At 31.7% G+C, this 19,105-nt stretch overlaps 1 protein-coding gene and 1 pseudogene across 1 annotated transcript; both read left to right on the top strand.

The window, feature by feature from the left end:
- The first annotated feature begins 6,455 nt into the window (after positions 1-6,455).
- Positions 6,456-8,299, top strand: LOC142615465 (cationic peroxidase 1-like; annotated as a pseudogene).
- A 7,239-nt stretch (positions 8,300-15,538) lies between these two features.
- LOC142615874 (cationic peroxidase 1-like) lies at positions 15,539-18,770 on the top strand. The gene is made up of 4 exons (XM_075788791.1): positions 15,539-15,819; positions 16,838-17,029; positions 17,143-17,308; positions 18,047-18,770. Exons 1-4 carry the CDS (start codon positions 15,589-15,591, stop codon positions 18,430-18,432), a joined length of 975 nt encoding a protein of 324 aa, XP_075644906.1. The 5' UTR covers positions 15,539-15,588; the 3' UTR covers positions 18,433-18,770.
- The last annotated feature ends 335 nt before the right edge of the window (positions 18,771-19,105 follow it).

The raw sequence follows: 19,105 nt of genomic DNA, 5'->3' as shown, positions 1-19,105 counted from the left end.
AATGGACGAAAAATTACTCAACAAGACAGCAAGCATGGAGCCCTATTGTCAACATCAATGTTTATAAAAGTTTTTATTCACACTTCCTAGTCAAAAGCATGTTTGGAAATCTCCTACTATAGTAAAAATGTTTTCACGCTCCAAAGATTTGAAAATTTCAAATTATACAGAATAGGAAACATTTCTAGATACCCTTCATCGACTAGTGAAATTTATAAGTCTAGGTCTTGCCGTTTAGGGACAAAATTTTAGCGTCACAATTTTTTTTGGGTTACAATCTTAATGTGGTGGACTGTAAACAAAGTAATTAAGAATAGATAACTATAGGATAATGTATATATCTAGAAAAATAGGGCGTCTTGCAGACTGCAATATAAAGAAGGAATCTTATATGTTAATCTCAAGCACAGCTGGATAATTCTCTTTTCAATTAAGGGTAATTTGAGAATGGATAAGTATTGAAATGCAGTAACACTCTCTTCTCAGGTACATTTATGACGAATCTCAATTTTTAAATTCACTGTGAAATGAATAAATATAAAAGGAATAAGCACTACATAATGTTATTCCAAGAATAGTTAACAATTTTCTAGAACTAAGACCATCATAGTTTTTCTTTTCTTTTATTTTCTTTTCTGTGGACTTAAAATTAAGTAACAAGGTGCAATCTTAAAAAAAAAAAAAAAAAAATTAACTAACAAGGACTTTTTTGATGTTGTTAATAATCGATCTTATTGGATTCTTTTTCTTTAAGGGGAAAAAAATAGCTTGAATGAAAAAGTAAAGTATAAGTCTATAAGCCTCTTCTGTACATGCATTATTGCCTTTCCCGTTTATGTCCATATTTTCTTCTCATGACTAGGAGAGCATGAATTTTGATAAATCATAATCGGTGAATGACATTCTAGTTATTGTCAAACTCTTTGGTTACGCAAGAAACTTGATTTTGTCTGAATTATTGGAGATTTAGAGTGTAGAAAAAGTTAATTACCTTGTATTAGCTAGGCATTATCAAACTTTGTGTGGGTCTCAAGATTAGAATGCAAGCAAAAAAAGTCTACCACTATAATGTAAACGTGTGGGGGCTTTGGTGTCTGTGGAAATTCTCCGTCCTATGAATTGCAATGTATGTTCTTCTTTTCACATTAGTCCTAGTGTAAAATAACAGATATTCCTCAAGTTTAGACGTATTAACTAAACATGGATAAGAGTAAAAATTTAAAAAGAGAAGGTAAAAAAGGAGAGTAAAAATTACAACCAATGCTGGTGGACAAAAATAACATTGTTCTTTTTACATTAGCTGTTTCTTTAAGTGCATGTGTTTTTCTGACATAAAAATGTTCAGATTTATGTTCCGTTTCACATTATTACTTAATTTTTAAATTTGTGGATTAAAGTTTTAAGCTTTTGAAATGGTTTTATATAGTTTGAAATTGAAACTCCTATATGTCTCTTTTATGTTATTATGGGCAATAAAAGAGTAGAGAAAATGTGAAAACTATCGATAAAATATTGTACTTTCACTCAAGTGATTCGTTTGATTTTCTAATAATCACTTTTCCACTCAAAACAAAACTCTCTCTCTCTCTCTCTCTCAATGCTTTTTGTTTGATGAATATGATCAAATTGATTTATAAACATGCCGTGAAATGCATACTTTAATCAATAGTTTTTTAATATTATTGTTTCGTTACCATCCAAAATAAAGTAAATTAATAACAGAGAAAGAAAGAAGCTTCAAATTGAATCAGTTTCATATATTTCGGATTTTAATGGACAAAATTAAAATCTTAGGATCTAATGAAATAATGAATCATCATATAAACCTTGGCTTTTTTTTATGTAATCTCCTCATACTCTTATTATTCTAGGAAGGAAAAAATGACAACTAAAACTACACGCCAGAACACGCTAATGAGTAATGACAACCAAATTAACTCTTAATAACAAATAGCAAAACTGTAAAGATGTTTCGAAAAGATAAACCCGCGATATATATATATATATATATATATATATATATATATATATATATATATATATATATTATCATTTTCAGTTGTTCGAGCTACTTTTGCTCCTTTTCTTTTTTTTTTTTTTTTTTTTTGGCTGTAGAATATAATCCAGTATAAACTACTCACACAGTTATTCATTTATAAAAGCGTTGGATGAATCCTAAAATTTCTTTTTAAAAAGGAAGATAAATAAGTGTCGGACCGTGAGCTGTGTCATTTTATCTTAAAACCAATTGGTAATGAGGAAGACATACTCAAATCTTTTATGTCATTCGACATTACACCACGTGGGCTTATTTTTAAAGTGGTTGTAAGGAGTTAAATTGTAGTCCCCCAACAATCCCTTCTTCACAATGATACTCCCATGACTTGAACTCATAACCTTGGCTTTGATACTAATTGAAAGCTCGGATTTGTGTGAATACACAAAAACTTGTTTAGACCTCCAATTAAAAAAAAAATTATGGCTCGGTTGCTTTTACTCTAACTTATCTAAGTGCGGAATAAGAGTAAATAAAGCGCAATAAATCGATAACTACTCTAGTGCATAAACATGAACAACAAACAATAAAAGTAAAGCACAAGAGTAAGGGAAGAGAGATGCAAATACAAGATAACACGCCGATGTGTTATCGAAGAGGAAACTGAAGAACTTAGTGAAAAAACCTCTTTGCCGCCCTCCAAGCGGTAAATCGATTCATTAGACAAGTTGGAACACGCAAATAGCAATAGAATCTCTAAGCCTAATCTACCTAATGGACCTAAGCTCTCCAAGCTCCTACTCCAACAGAGCTTTTCAGAACCGTGTCTTGTCTAGCTTTTCGAATCCTGCAATATGCCCGATTGCATCCGCCAAGCCTCACTAGCTTCTTTTGGCAAATCCCCAAAACTTCCCAAGCTCCAAAACACTCTCTACATTTTGAAAATGTGTGGGTCGTGTTTGGGTACAAATCTCCTCTTAAGATATGACAATGGGAGAGGGAAGGAGAAGAGGCTACAATGATTTCTCACTAAGGATGGGTAGCTCTCTCTCTAAAAAATGGATGTGTGTGCTGTAGAAAATCTATCTAGGGTTCTTCTTTCTGAATAGTCTCCTTTACTTTTGTGGGTAATGAGGGTATATATATAGTATGAGTGAATGGTAAGAAAGTCACACTTAAAAATCCTTCAGGTAAAGAGTTTCGTGGGTATCTCGTGAGAAGGCCTTACTTGCGAGATACTTGTGAAATTCTTTAAGCTAGCATGACTCTTCAGCTTCCAACATGTGCTTTTCACGTGCCCTTTTCGCGGGAACTATTCTCGCGAGCAACTTGCGAGCCAATCGCGAAACTGCACTAATTCTTCATTTCATACTCGATTTTTTACTAACTTAATACTAAACCCAATACAATAAAATCCCACAAAATATCAGGAACAAATTAAAGCAAGTACAACATTTTTTGTCATAGAATATAGCCAGCATAAAATATAGTTATAAATCACAACTTTACAATCTTCTCCTTTGGCTATTCCGTGACAAAACACCCTATAACAGACTCTAGACTTAAACGTGAGTTTGGGAACAATGACAAAACTCACTCACACCTAAATCTAAAACATGTGATGAACTTGGAACATATGAACCTGTAACCTGAAAAATTTGCACAAAACACATTAGACCCTCAAGGTAAATCAAGTGATAAAAGGACAAGTATAATGTAACAAGTAAACAACGATCAAGTAAACAAGATGTGAAACATATGAGCAACTTGATCATACATCAAAATAGTCATATAAAAATGACTGCAATGATCACATCACAAAGCAAATGATCATCCGAACATGCAATCAATAAATCACAATGGCATAAGGATATATTCATGTCCAACACATAAACACGATGCGATGAGAACAGCAAAGCATAGATACTAAACATAACTCAAAGCACCATAAAGTAACAAGAAAACAAGCATAAAGTAAAACAAAGCAAAACAAGGTTTTCTCAAAAAATGTTGTCTTCTCCCTCTTGGTATATGCATCTTCCCTATGGCTTTCTCCCCCTACGAATATGCACGAAGTAGAATTTCTCTCCCTAAAAATGTGCACATGAGTCATATAGAAATGACGATACACATTAGTATACTCTCTAGTATACTCTCCCCCTTTTTGTCATGAATAGAAAAAAGTACAAGAGGAATGAGGGAAAGAAAAGAAGATATGAACAAGGGTAAAAGATGATGCATGAGGGGTGCAAGATGAATGAGAAAATGAAACTCAAACAAAAAATAAAACACCTTAAAGACACAATACTACAAAGCATAAAGTAAATATGACATGCTATGGATGTGGAAACAAGATATAGACCAAGGCATGCCATAGACACAAGAACATGTTATATGTGCTAAAAGGGTTTAAAAAGACTTAAATAGAATAAGTGAATACAAAACATGTCAAGTGTTAGAGTGTGTAGCAAAAGTGAATCTAGTGTGCATGTGAAATGCATGACCAATGCATGAATAAGCACTCATGGGGCAAAGTGTATAAAACACATCACCAATGATTAAAACATGATAAACATGAATAATTATGGTGATCCCCAAAAATTGGTACTCATCGGAGTCCAAAAAAACAAGAAAATGTCATTTTGGCATTTTATCAAACTCTTAGAGTGCACACACTACACATGTATATTAAACAATGCATGAACATGTGAAAATCTTTCTTAAATACATGTTATTTTTGCCACAAGGGGCCAACATCTAAAGCAAATCATCATTTAAAACAAAACCCAATCAAAGAGATTGACAAAAAATAAGTTTTCCAACCTCATTTGAGAAAATCCCAACTATGAACATAAAAACCTCAAAAACATAATTTAAGGATCAAAATCAATGAAAAGATTTAAAGATTACCTTAGAGATGTTAATGGAATGAATAACACTTGAATTTAGTTGAGTTTTGATGTAGAATCATGAAAATAGGGGCTTGGGAGAAGGTGGGAGAAGTTTAAAACAAATGTCCCACGAAATGCCCTTTAAAAAGCTAATCTGGAGATTTTCGCAGGTAACTCGCTGGTAATTTTCCCACGAAAATTTCGTTAGTTTTTCGTTGGTATCTCTTTAGTAAGCCTTACTTGCGAAACAGTTGTGAAACTCTATCCAAAGTTGAAAAACTTGAGAATTGGACCATTTAACTTGCGACTGAGCTTAAACATGAAATAGATCACGAAAACACCCAAAAAACATGTTTTTTACACAAAAACAACTTGAAAAACTTTGAAGAAAACATGGGTGATACAAATTACTTCCAAAAGCAAACAAAAAGAATAAAAATCTTTTTGGTTTGATTCACATATGGTTAAGTACACACATATCACATTTGAACATATACAATCACACAAATGACATAAGCATTCATTGAACATTAGACTTGTGTGTTGTGTGTGTGTATCAAATGTGGAATAGTCCTTAGTCTAGAGTGAAGCTTCAATGATCAATTTAATCAAGTCATACACAACTAGTACTCAGTCAAGTGGTCTATCTCAATTATAGAAATGAACATATATGACCTCCCACAAGAAAATGGTCACAAAACATTTAATCTTTTCTTTTTAGCTTCTTACAACTTATAACTTTTGATCATATAAGAACATTACATCTCATTTTGAGATCGATTTTGTAAAGTTTTAGACCCCTTAACACAATATGTTTAACCTGATATCAAGCCAAGTTGATTAACAAGTTTGTTAATTAAAACTAGGTCCAACCAATATATGTAAAATAAATATAATGTGGAAAAAGAAAGAACACAAAAATCTGATGACCTAGGAAAACCAAACCGATAAAAAACCTGGAGAGGACTTAACTTAACTATCCTCAAGGTAAAACAGATCCACTGTGAAAGAATTGAAATTTATACAATAGAACTTAGACCACTAACATCCTATTGCTACCTTGAGTAGAAAATTTACTACCACGACCATGTGACAGCTCCAAATCCATGAACTACTTCTTTCCTTTGATCTACTGCAACAACAAGATCTTCTACTTGTGACTTTGAGACTCCACTCAAAGATTTCAGATCTTCGTTAAGTTCTTTATGCAGCAACTAAAGCGATCACCAAGTTCTTGACATCAATCTTGATCTTGATAACCTTAAGTGTGTATGAAGGTAAATACTTCTAGATCTCATAAGAGATTCACCACACAACACATCAAAAGCCTCTAAAAAGTAGGTAGGGTTTTTCTTTTTATATGTGAAGTAAAATATAAAACCCTACACGTTAAACAGGCTTGGGCTGAGTTGGAAATTCTGCAGAAAAAACAATCTGCACGTGGTTCGATCGATTGAGTCTAATTTTTGATCAATCGAGCCCTGCATATTTAGTCCAATAAATTCTGCAGTCACTCAATTCCAACTTTACAATAAAACATACTTTGAGCAAACCTAAACCTAGACTTTATGTTTTGTGCTGACATTTTAGCCATTGCTGCGAAAGATTCCATTGTTGCAGTAAGAAAAAGTCACAACTTCACGTTATTTATGAATTTAATTTGAACCACAATATTATAGGGAAATCGACATCTTGTTGCATTATAGGGAAATCGACATCTTGTTGCTTTGCTGTCATGTTCATCAAATTATTTGTTTCATTCAGCTGGGTGGGACTAATTGGATGGTTCAATTGGGTAGAACAGACTCTACCACCACAAGTTTAACTGCTGCTAATTTCCAACATCCCTGCTCCAACATTGAATCTCAGTGGCCTTCTCAGTCCCTTCTCAAACAAAGGTTTCACTGCCAAAGAATTGGTGGCCCTATCAGGTTGGTTTTATTTTTTTAAACCCTTAAATCCTTCATGCTTTTAGAAATGGCTACTCATAAATTGACCAAACATTATTTTTATAATTTGTTTAGGATCTCACACAATAGGCCAAGCAAGGAACACAGTTTTCCAAACCAGGATTTACAATGAAAACAACATAGATTCTTCATTTGCAACTTCATTGAAATCAAACTGTCCAAGCACTGGTGGTGACAACAATCTTGCCCCTCTAGACTTGACTAGTCCAACATCTTTTGACAATGCTTACCTCAAGAATTTGATAAGCAACAATGGTCTCTTGCATCCACATTCATTTTTCTTAATTCTATCCTATTTTACCATCCAAAAAGCTACTTTATCAATTATACAATACCATTCTCTATTACACCCAACATTCAAACTTCTATTTTACTATTCTACTCATTAAAATAATATATTTACGCATTAAAATATATACCCAACAAAATTTGCTCTCGGAGAAACTCTGTTCCAAAACCACTTCAAAGAAACAAAAAAAAATTGCCACTTCAACTCTCTCAGAGAAACAAAAAAATTAGCAAATCACTTCAACTCTCTGCAGAAACACACCAAGAGAAAAAACCACTTCAAACCCACGAGGAAATCACTTCAAACCCACCACGCCGACTTGCCGATCTCCACAAGCCACCGATCAGCAACCCCAAGCCACCAATTAGCAAACCCAGGCCACCGATCAGCAAACCCAGGCCACCGATCAGAAACCCAGGCCCCCGATCAGAAACCCACGCCACCGATTTGAAACCCAGGCTGTCGAAAATGCGTATCACCGATTTGAAATCCACGCCGCCGATTTAAAACCCACGCCATTACCACCACGCCTTCGTCGGACCTTGCTTCGGCGAACAGCGAGTCAAGAGAGTGAGAGAGGGTAATGAGAAAAGAGAGAGGCTTGATGTGAAAGAGCTGCGGAAATGGGGGAGATGAATTGGCATGGCAAGAGAGAGAGGATGACAAAGAAGTGCTTGGTGTGATGAAAGACCCAGCGATGGAGAGACGGATAAGTGTAGTGAACGGAGAGACAGAGATAAGAGACTGTGAAGAGAGAGAAATGACAGATATTTGCAATAAAATATTGATATAAAAAAATACCATTGAGCTACAGTGCAATTCTATGTTTAGAATTGCACTGTAGCTCCATGGTATTTTTTTTTTCCAATTATTTTAGAACCCAACATTCAATGGAGCTCACTTTTGGGCCTCAGTTGTATATTACTGTAGAATTTGGCATTGAGAAGAAGTTTAGCCCATTCAATGCTGATACTCAACACTCAGATCAACAACTCTTTAATGGGGTTCCACAGATTCCCAAGTTAACGCTTACAGTTCCAACTCCACAAGCTTTCTAACAGACTTTGCAAATGCAATGGTGAAGATGGGGAACCTTAGTCCACTCACAGGCACAAGCGGCCAAATTAGGAAAAATTGTAGAAAAACCAACTAAGTCAAGTCAATGGAGTGTGCCTTTTTGAGGATTCATTTCATTGTTGTTGCGATTGCTAGTAAACAAAATTTTTCATAGTCATTGATGTGACATGCTATAGTTGTTGTATAATAAAAATTGTGAATTTTTTTGAATATCTATTATTGTTATATCAAATATATGGGCATTTGTTCAACTTAAAATGCGTCTCTAGTTTTGTTATATTGAAAATGCGAAAGTGATATTTTTTTTACAACAAAAATATAATAAAAATAAGAGAATTCAACAAATAATAAGTAGCTAGATAATATTTAAAATAAGCAACAATTGAGACTGCAAAAAAACTCAATTAAGAGAGAGCAAGCAAAGTTTAGCCTTAACAACAATCCAATGGATAAGTCCATTAGTTCAACTGATGTATGTAAATTTAAGATGCATTAAGTCCAAAACACTCCAATATTCTGACAAATTGATCCAATTTCCTCAGATAAGTGTTAAGGGGTAACTACAATTTCAAATAAAGAACCAAATGACCAAGTGACTACTATGGCAAGTTGGCAATGGGCGTGTTTAAACACATGTTATCAATTTTTAAACATTACACGTATTTCAATACATTTTTTCACTCACATGTATTTTTAAAAAATACAAATAACGTTACTAAAACGACGTTACCAAACGGCTCCTATACTCTCTAAGATCCCTTTTTTTTCACCTACTTTTTTAGGGGAGGTGAGGAAGCCATTGGAAATATATTCGGTTTATGGGCAACTAGAAACTCCAAAAAAAAAAAACATAGACAAAATTTAACGGGTTTATCTTGGTGGAGGCCGAGAGACTATCAACTGTGACTCTCCTATCCTCTAGTAAAGCTTCAAAGGCCCAATCTTTTGGGAAAGCTAGGATAGTGGCTCAGGGTGACAATCAGGCCCAATTTGTCGTTGATTGTCATCATTACTGCAAACTGCCTCGGAGTGATTTATTTATTTATTTTTTTAATGGAAGAAAAATAGGTAAAGAGGGGCGACTTGAATTGGTGTCTTCCCCCTAGACTTGTCCATAGTCCTCATAGTGATTTTGTAACCAAGGTTTTCACGTATTTCATTCAATGTATTGTTTATCCTTTCCCAAAACATCATCATTCATCAAATTCTAGCCTGTGTGTGTGTGTTTGTGTGTTGGCTTTACAAAGAAGCCAACCAAGCCTGAAAATCATACTAGTGTTCGAAACAGACATTTTCATTTTTAGATTCTAAATTTGAGCATCTTCTCCAGCTAGGATTAGTGCTGCAAGACAATAGGAGCTAAAATTGTAAATCAAATTAGTGATTGCCTGATTGGGGAAGCTAATCAACGTGCATTCCACGTAACTTTGTTTTGTTAGGCACATAGTTAAACCAAGTCCATATAGAGTTACTGTATCATTCCCAATGCTGTAAGGCTATCACCCATTATGGCAAATAGCAGTGTCAATTAATTAATGGACAAAGTTTCTTTACAACCCTTTAAACTCCCACTAAAAAATTAAAATGACCAAAGACCTTATGGTTGAGAATTTTATGGTTGTGCCGATACGTTTGTGGTAATAGACCTTATGGTTGCCGGTCCATTTCCGTATAGGAATATAGTTAGCTCTTAGCCTCTTACCTAAACAAAGTGGGACTAATCCTTAAGGATGTGGTATTTTAAAATACCTCTAAGAAATCATTTCATCGAACGTATTCTCCTAGATCTAGGAATAGCGAGATGGAATAAGCCTCTAATTGATAGAAATCTCTTGTAGAAAGGGATTTTCCTAGAAATATAATAATATATTGTGAGATCAAGTAATGAGGATGGCTTATGTCACTTATGTATACATGTGCCAAATTAGGATATTTTCTATTATCCCACCACCATCATCTCGTTTATATTAGCTGTTTCAAATTCCTAACGCTGTATCTAATGGCAATCTCTCTATCTCTCTTAGGATAAGTCAAACTTTGTATGTATCTTTCTCATATGCAAGTTAAATAGCGGTGATTAGACAAATATTAAAATTTCTTTTTAGTGATTGCACGGAACTCTTATTGATTGATTCATAACAAAAATTCATATCTTTTTCTCATGGACAAATAAAAAAAAATCATCTCCATTTTTATTTAATATTAGCATATGTAGTAAATTAGGGATAGAATAAATTATAGAATTTAACATGTAATTCGGTTTTTGATTATTTATTTATGTTGAATTCCTTGTCTTTTGCATGAAATAACTCACTTAGCATATACTTTTTTTTAAAAAATTAGATAGAATATGTGACACAAAATTAACCTACAAAGTTAACGTAACATTTAATATATATTATTAATCTAATATATATATATATATATATATATATATAAATTATTAAAATTTAAGACTAATGAATGTATATTTCAAGTTGCTAAACAAATCCTCAATTGATAACAACTATTTTTACATAGTATGGTCCCCTATTAAATTTTTACTTAAAAAAGACTACAAATGTATATCAGAGGGAGCTAAACAAATCCTCATTTAGTAACAACCATTTTTAGTTAAGATGGTCCCCTGCAATGCATTTAAGATATACGAAAAAGGAAATTTGGATGGTACCGAACTGGCAGTATGTCATTAGCCCTCTATACATTTCCAAGTTTTAGAGTTCATTTGGTTAGACACTTTATGATTTTAAAGGCATATTTTTAAAATCCAAAATATCATTCTGCAATAACAACTCTTTATAATTCTTTTTACAAACGCTTATTTTAAACTCAAAATACCATTTTGTAATAGCCTATCCAAATGCACCCTTATCTTCATTACAAGTAAAATACTATTACTTACCAAAAGTAAAGTAAAATCTTCACATCTATGCTGCATTCTAGTCAGAAGTTGGGGTATAATACATTAATACTATTGATGGAAATAAAAAATTATATAATTTGTTGTTAGCAATATATATATATATATATAATTTGTTGAACGGTAAACTTTTAAGGTAATTCTAATTTATTTATTTGGCATGTATGGGACGAAGTACTATATGTGAGATTGAGTTTATTCAACCATTTGTTCGCTTTATTTCGTGCTAAATTTGCTTGTATTTCAGTAGTTAGATATCTTGTATTTAGGTGGGAATCATGTAAGAGTTGCATGTGAGAAAGTATGAAGAATTTTAGTGTGTGTGTGTGTGTGTGTGTGTGTGTGTGTGTGTGTGTATTCAAGAAGCATTCTCGAGACTAGATCTCGCGAGTGGCTCGCGATTAATGACTTGCCAAAATGCCACACTTGTGAAGCATGTAGGAAGCTGAAGGGTCATGACAGCTGGAGCACTGTAGGACAAAAAGTACAGTCTGGCCAGTCAATTATTTCGCGACTGAAACTCGCGACTAGTCCCAGTCGGGAGTCAGTCACCAAAACGCCCTATTTTGCTAAAAAATGATTTTTCACATTCCTTCTCATACCCTACTATAAATACTCTTATACCCACGAAATGTAGAGAGCTTCCACAGAGAATTTTGAGGGGGAAACCCTAAAGAAAAACAAGATTGACTCACCCACAATTTTAGACATTTGATTCTCTAAATTCCTCTATCCTCACCCTCTCCATTGACATGCCCTTGAAAGGTTCATTAGCCAAATATTTATCTCACCATACCCATATCTATGGGGAGGTTATTTGATGCTTGGGAAGCAGTTCAGAGAAGACTAATTTAGTTGGTTGGTGCAATGGGCTTATTGCAGTGAAGCAGATACCGTACAAAATGGAAAATAAGTGACAAAAGATGGATACAGATAGAGAAATGCTCTTCGTTTTAGACACGAGCTCCACGGCATCAGCTCAGCCCAGTTGTGCCTATATACATTAACTTATCTGTTCAAATACGCCTCCACATTTTTGTCAAACCTTAAAGTCCTAAAGAATAAAAAAAAAAATTTAAGGGAAATGTTTACAGGCATCGTGTGGCACTTGTTAAGGTTTTCCTAATGTGAGTCTCGCTTAATAAAAAATTAAATAAATTAAAGAAAAAGACATAAAATCAAGTAGCCCCATAGTTTATTTCAATATATTTTTTCTCTCTATGAAGTTGGCCCTGTAGCTTATAAAGCTAAAAAAAATTACATAAAACTGCAAAAATGACAAAAAGCTGTCAAAAAAAGTTGTTAACAGGTACCGTAATATATTGACAATTTTAAACATTAAAAAAGATTGAATTAAACATTATAATTATTATGTTGTTGATGTTGTACCAATCAACCAATCCTACATATAGGCATCAAAATTTTATTTTATTTTATTTATGGGTACGTGCACGAAAATTGAATGCATAAAATCATAGATAGGCATGCTCAAAGTATAGGTTTTAGTTAGTTCAACTGAAAAAATCTTTGATGATAGAACAAGAGATATGAGATTCAATTATTGCCTAAAAAAAAAAAAAAAAAAAAAACCCGATTGGTATCTTGGTCTGATGATTAAGATCAAAATTGCTAGAAACGGACGCCATAGATTGAAACTCATTAAAAAAAAAGTACAGGTTAAGCATAAATGAATAGGTTCACGGTTTAGCCCAATTTACAAGGTATTGGAAAAAAGAAGCATGAAATAATTAATCAATAAGTTTCAAATAAAAGATCTAAGTTTTCTTTTTCTTTTTTTTTTTGAGAAAGATAAAAGATCTAAGTTAAGGTGCAAATATATATATATATATATATATATATATATATATATATATATATATATATATATATATATATAACCTATGAAGCTCTCACAATTTTTCACGTCGGCACAATATTTGAATAAAATTATCATTTTATTTAAATAAAATTATTTTTATTTAGTCCATACTTAATAAAGAGTGAAACTCTATTTTTTTAACAAGCCCAACTTAAACTCAAACTTATCATTTTTCACGTCAACACAATATTTAAATAAAATTATTTTTATTTAGTCTAAACTTAAAAAGGAGTGAAAGTTTACTTCTTTAACAAGTCCAACTTAAACTCAAACTCAACATTTTTTTTAAACAAAAGTATTTTTGTTTGATCTAAACTTATAAAAGAGTAAAACTCTATCTCTCTAATAAGTCCAACTTAAACTCAAACTCAAACTTAAACGTTGATATTATTATTATTATTATTATTATTATTATTATTATCTCTCTACTTCATTAACATTATATTTTATGATAGGGTGCAAATTTTTAGCCATGGATTATTCTTTTGAATGTAACCCAATATTTTTCTTATATTTTTTAGTCATATGTATTTTTTTTTTCAATAATTTCTAAGTAGTGAATCATTTGATTCTTTAATATTTATATATATTTTTTATCTTTCAGAAGTTTTAATATCTGAATTTTTAAGTTATTTTTTGCAGTATCTGAAATTGTCTGACATATTTTTTGTAAGCCATGACTTCTTCATTAACTTGTAGCACAAATTGAAGTCATACAAGAGCAAATCATGTAATGGTGTAGTTTCTTAATCAATTTAAGATTTTATAGAATTATTTTAGTTTACCTCACAAATAGGTAGGTTCTTGTGCATAACATGGGTTAGCGACTAGTTTTTTTAATAAAGATCAAGAAGATACTACTGTGGAACCAAAAAATATTCAGGGGGATCAACCAAAATAATTCTATAAATAAAATTAAATTGAAAGAGTAACATATTTATACATAAATTATACAAGTCAATATAAGCAAAATATTATAATAATAAGAAAAACTAAAATAAAAACATTATATATCATAGATGACAAAAACAAATGCAATATGGATCTCTAACTCTCAACCACAAAATATGTAATCATATTTTCATATATATAAAAAATCTTGTTCATATCTGATATCTCTTATTCTCCAAATGCAAAATAATGAAAAAAAAAAAGTCTTTTTTTTTTAATCCTAAAAAAGGGGGGGGGGGGGGAATGATGATGAAAACTTATAATAAATAATTGACTTAGCTATTGTTTAGAAACATGTATCTTGAATATGCTTTAATTTTATGAACTATAATAAGAGCAAAAAATAATGCATTAATTATTTATATAAACTTATCTATTTTTTGGAAAAGATATATCAAATATATATTTTTTAACTTAATGAGTTATATATATGTTATAAGAGTAATAAAAGGGAAAATGATGAATTGATCACTTAGCTAAATGTAGGGCAATAGTTCATTTTTTTTTCTATAAATTTTTAATATATATGGTGTCTCTAGTCCCCCCTTCCCTCTGCCACTGGGTAGATACTAGAAAAAATTTTAGGTCTATTGGGTAGTTCGTCAATTCCTCCACTCAAGGGGTGAGTCTAAAAAAGGGTTAAGTTGATATGTCTTTCTAAATTTTATTCTAATCGACTATATATGGAAAAATTTTCATTGATTTCTTTCGTTCTATGATGCAGAACATTGTCCACGGTTATTTAAAGAATTTTCTAATCATTTGCATTTTTTTTATTTTTAAAAAAATTATTTATTTAGTTGCTTTTCCACAATTTACAAATAAAATAAAAATCATGAGAATATATATTTTTTAAAACAAAATAGATTATTTCTTTGATTGTAAGTAGATGCGTTATTGAGTGATTAAGGCTGTTCACAGGTCTGGATTGTGCCAATCCACAACCGACCTGTTTAGATCGGGTGGGGAATCTTCATATTCTATAACAGCGTAGACTTGTAAGGATAATCAGCAAGATGATTGGATTGTTATATCTAGGGCGTGGCATGCCAAAGTTATTAGTCTATTACACTGGAAATCCCATAGATGACGTGTATCGTCTCAAGATAATAATTTGGTCTCCACCTCAACTCCACCGCCTGAAAACATTCATGAACTGACTATAAATTGTTTGTCATATTATAAGCTGCACTTTAAGCACCAACGATGTAATATCTCTTAATTTTATTTCTGTTTTATGGTTAAATCTACAACTTGCAGAAATTATTTTGATCTATATAATATTTTGAATGTTATAAAATTCAATTTGTTTATTATTCTTAAGAACAACATAAATTCAACTCCAGATATCGTATTCGGCGAATAGAGATATTACTGGTTGAGCTAACCGCAAACCACATATTAAAAGTTAAAGAAATGACATCACATATTAATTTATTTTATTCTTTTTCTGTCCATAGCGTTGACTCGGCCAGGTAATGAGAAAAATACATTATTCCAGAACGTGCATGTTAGCTGGAACTCTTGTATAAATACATGAGAACTCTAGTTCCTTAACCACCCAACAAAGCAAAAAAGCCATCTTCTTCTTGTTTTTCTATCTTCAATAATCATCATGGCTCACTATTATTCTAGCTCAGCAGTTCTAGCTGCCATTAGATACTACCTCTTATTTTCACTTTTTGTGGGAATGGTCTCAGCTAATTTATTGTCCCCCCTTTTTTATGAAAGAACATGCCCTAATGCCCTTACCACCATTAAATCAGCTGTAGACTCTGCAGTGTCAAGGGAGCCACGCATGGGAGCATCCTTGCTCCGTCTTCACTTTCATGACTGCTTTGTTCAAGTCATCTCTCTCTCTCTCTCTCTTGAATGCTTTAATTTGTTTAAATAAAGTCACATACTTTATATATATATATATATATATATATATGGGTCTACTGTTAACACAATTTTATCATGCATGAATGATGAATCACAAGGAGTCACGTACTTTTTCTTAAAAAATTTTATATATAATTTGATAATTACAATAGATGAGGGAAAATTTAAATTCTAAACATTTTTATTAAAAACACAAAAATATGTCAACTGAACCATAAAGTTCTTCACACAACAAATCACATAATTAGTAGTAAAAAAATTGTAAAAGTTATTTTTTTTTTTTTTTTTTGTATTTAAACTTACTGATAACCACAATTTTAGAATAAAGTCATGGACCAAATGTCGTTAAGATGCATGCAAAATTATTGTAATCGCTTCTTTTGGCTTAATAATTTAAATTGTAAGGCATTATGATATCTATGAGATTCTAGATTCAAAATTCTTTGTCAGTATCATGGGGTCACCTCTAAGGGTTTCTTCCCTATAATAATCCAGTGTGTGTGGGATGGGAAGACTGCACATATCCAAAAGAATAGTTAAATACTTGAAGAGGTCTAAACGCCCATATTTGTTAAATTAAAAAAAAAAGTCTAACAAGCTCTAAACACATGCAATAATATTTTATGAGCCATGTAAAGTCATTTACTAAATTGTGCTAATGGATTATTGTACCCCTTGTCTTGTTGAAGTATTATCCCTGCATTTGTGGAGAGGAGTATTACTATAGCTATTGCACATTTTATTACATAAATTTTACAAATTCTTATGCAAATTTTTAAAATAAAAAAATAATGATTTAAAATTTTTTATTATATGACATCAATCATATTTTTTGTCACTATCATATTGTAGAATTTTTTTTTTCTATAGTAAAATTAATAGTAACTTTGACATTTTCCTTGTAATGAATATAGAAAAAATAGATGGTAGGGATATTAAACATCAGAAAAATAACAAGTTTGAATGATATTATGTAATAGGGGTGTGATGCATCGGTCCTCTTGGATGACACAGCAAATTTCATAGGAGAGAAAACAGCTTTTCCAAATATTAATTCACTAAGGGGATTTGATGTAATAGACACCATTAAATCTCAATTGGAGAATATGTGCCCTGGTGTTGTATCTTGTGCTGACATTGTAACAGTTGCTGCTAGAGACTCTGTCGTTGCTGTAAGAAAAAGTTTCAAATTCATATTATTTATAAATTTTAATTTGGACCATAATATTAGAACATATATTAAAATCGTGTTCTTTTGCTGTTGAAATTATTTGTTTCAATCCAGCTGGGTGGACCTAGTTGGTTTCTCCTGTTGGGCAGAAGAGACTCTACCACTGCAAATTTAGGTGCTGCTAATTCCGACCTTCCTTCTCCAGCATTGAATCTTAGTGGCCTTATTAGTGCCTTCTCAAACAAGGGTTTCACTGCCCAAGAAATGGTGGCCCTATCAGGTGAGTATTGTTTAAAAATATTAAATTTTTTCAAGTTACAGTCATGTACAAAAGAAACAAAATAAATTGATGAAAGTAAACTAATTCACAATAATTAAAAAAAAATGGTCATATTAACAGATGCCCTTAAAATAATTGTTAATAAACAATTTTAAGAAAGTTTTTGTATCACTTTTATGGGAAATTGAAAAAAATGTCAATTGCTTTTTTTCTTTTTCCACAAATACATTCCGAAAATTGTTCACTAAAAAATGCCCTTAGGACATTTGTTTTCATTTCTTTTCTTTTTTTCAAAAAAAAAAAAAAGAAAAAGAAAAAAGAAAACCTAGTTTTCAAAACTTATTTTGGCTGGTCCTATACTACAAACTTTTCTCCCTGATTCCTGCACAACTTTACAAATAAACAATTAACAAAGCACATATGAAAGGGTATAGTTGGCAAGCCAAAAAAGGAAAGGTTTAAAAAAAAAAAATTTTGGTGGATCCCAATTCTTTTTTATATAAAAACTTCTTTGTAAATTAGTAGATCTCATTTAAACTCAATAAGAAAAAGTTCTTATAAACTTAATATTTAATTAACTCATCAATTATTTGGGGTTTAAGGGAAAAAGAGATTAGTAGTATGTTGTAATTATCTCGCTCAAAATTAAAAAAAAAAAAAAAAAAAAATCAATCCATCAATGGTGTTTAAAGCCATGTATAAAATGACCAATATATTATTTTTATAAAATTTGTTCAGGATCTCACACAATAGGCCAAGCAAGGTGCGAAATTTTTCGAGACAGGATTTACAATGAAACCAACATAGATTCCTCATATGCAACTTCATTGAAATCAAACTGTCCAAGCACTGGTGGTGACGACAATCTTGGCCCTCTAGATGTCACAAGTCCAACATCCTTTGACAATTCTTACTTCAAGAATTTGTTGCGCAAAAAGGGTCTCTTGCACTCAGATCAACAACTCTTTAATGGAGGTTCCACAGATTTCCAAGTTGTTGCTTATAGCTCTGACTTGGGAAGCTTTCAAAAAGACTTTGCGAACGCAATGGTGAAGATGGGGAACCTTAGCCCACTCACAGGCAGAAGCGGCCAAATCAGGAAAAATTGCAGGAAAGTCAACTAATTGAAGGCACGAATTAATCTACCATTTGTGTGCCTTTTGAGAATAAAGTGTTCCTTCCCGTTGCTATTGTTGTTTGGTGATTGGGTAGATAATATTAAGAACGATAAATCTTGTGAAACAAAAGATTTCACAAATATATATATTTTTGGTTTATGCATAATAAAAAGTTATAATGTGATATTAGTAAAGTTTATGTAAAAGTCGTGTTACTCCAATTACAACTTATTAAAAAAAAACATTATTATCTTAATAAGTTGTGAATAAGTTGTAAAACATATAGTGAAAAAAAATTTATATCTCTAATATTGCTATATAAAAATAATGGACTTTGGTTCAAATATAGTTATTCTTTTTTTTTTCTTTTTTGCTTTAATATTCTTTTTTTTTTACAAAAAATATAATAAAAATAAGAGAATTAAACAACTAATATATATGTAACCACCGCACGCCCTTAGTGTGATGGTTACTTCACAAGTATAAGTGCTTATGAGATGTGGAAGGTAAGGGTTAGAGTTCAAGTATTCAGGAAGAAGTTTCATATATATATATATATATATACTTAGATTAGACTAGAGTAAAAATTCTATCTTGTATGGAAAAAAAAAAAAGACTAATATATATATATATATATATATATATATATATATAATAAAAGTTGAGCTTAGAAGCCGTG

The sequence above is a fragment of the Castanea sativa genome, chromosome 11, assembly GCF_040712315.1.
Source record: "Castanea sativa cultivar Marrone di Chiusa Pesio chromosome 11, ASM4071231v1".
In the NCBI taxonomy this organism is placed as follows: domain Eukaryota; kingdom Viridiplantae; phylum Streptophyta; class Magnoliopsida; order Fagales; family Fagaceae; genus Castanea; species Castanea sativa.
This window is presented reverse-complemented; position numbering and strand designations above follow the sequence as displayed.

Excerpts from the sequence above, each read along its gene's own strand:
- LOC142615874 (XM_075788791.1), top strand. The coding sequence starts at position 15,589 with ATGGCTCACTATTATTCTAGCTCAGCAGTTCTAGCTGCCATTAGATAC. Across the intron at positions 15,820-16,837 it reads TTCATGACTGCTTTGTTCAA|GGGTGTGATGCATCGGTCCT; the intron begins GTCATCTCTCTC and ends ATTATGTAATAG. Across the intron at positions 17,030-17,142 it reads CTAGAGACTCTGTCGTTGCT|CTGGGTGGACCTAGTTGGTT; the intron begins GTAAGAAAAAGT and ends GTTTCAATCCAG.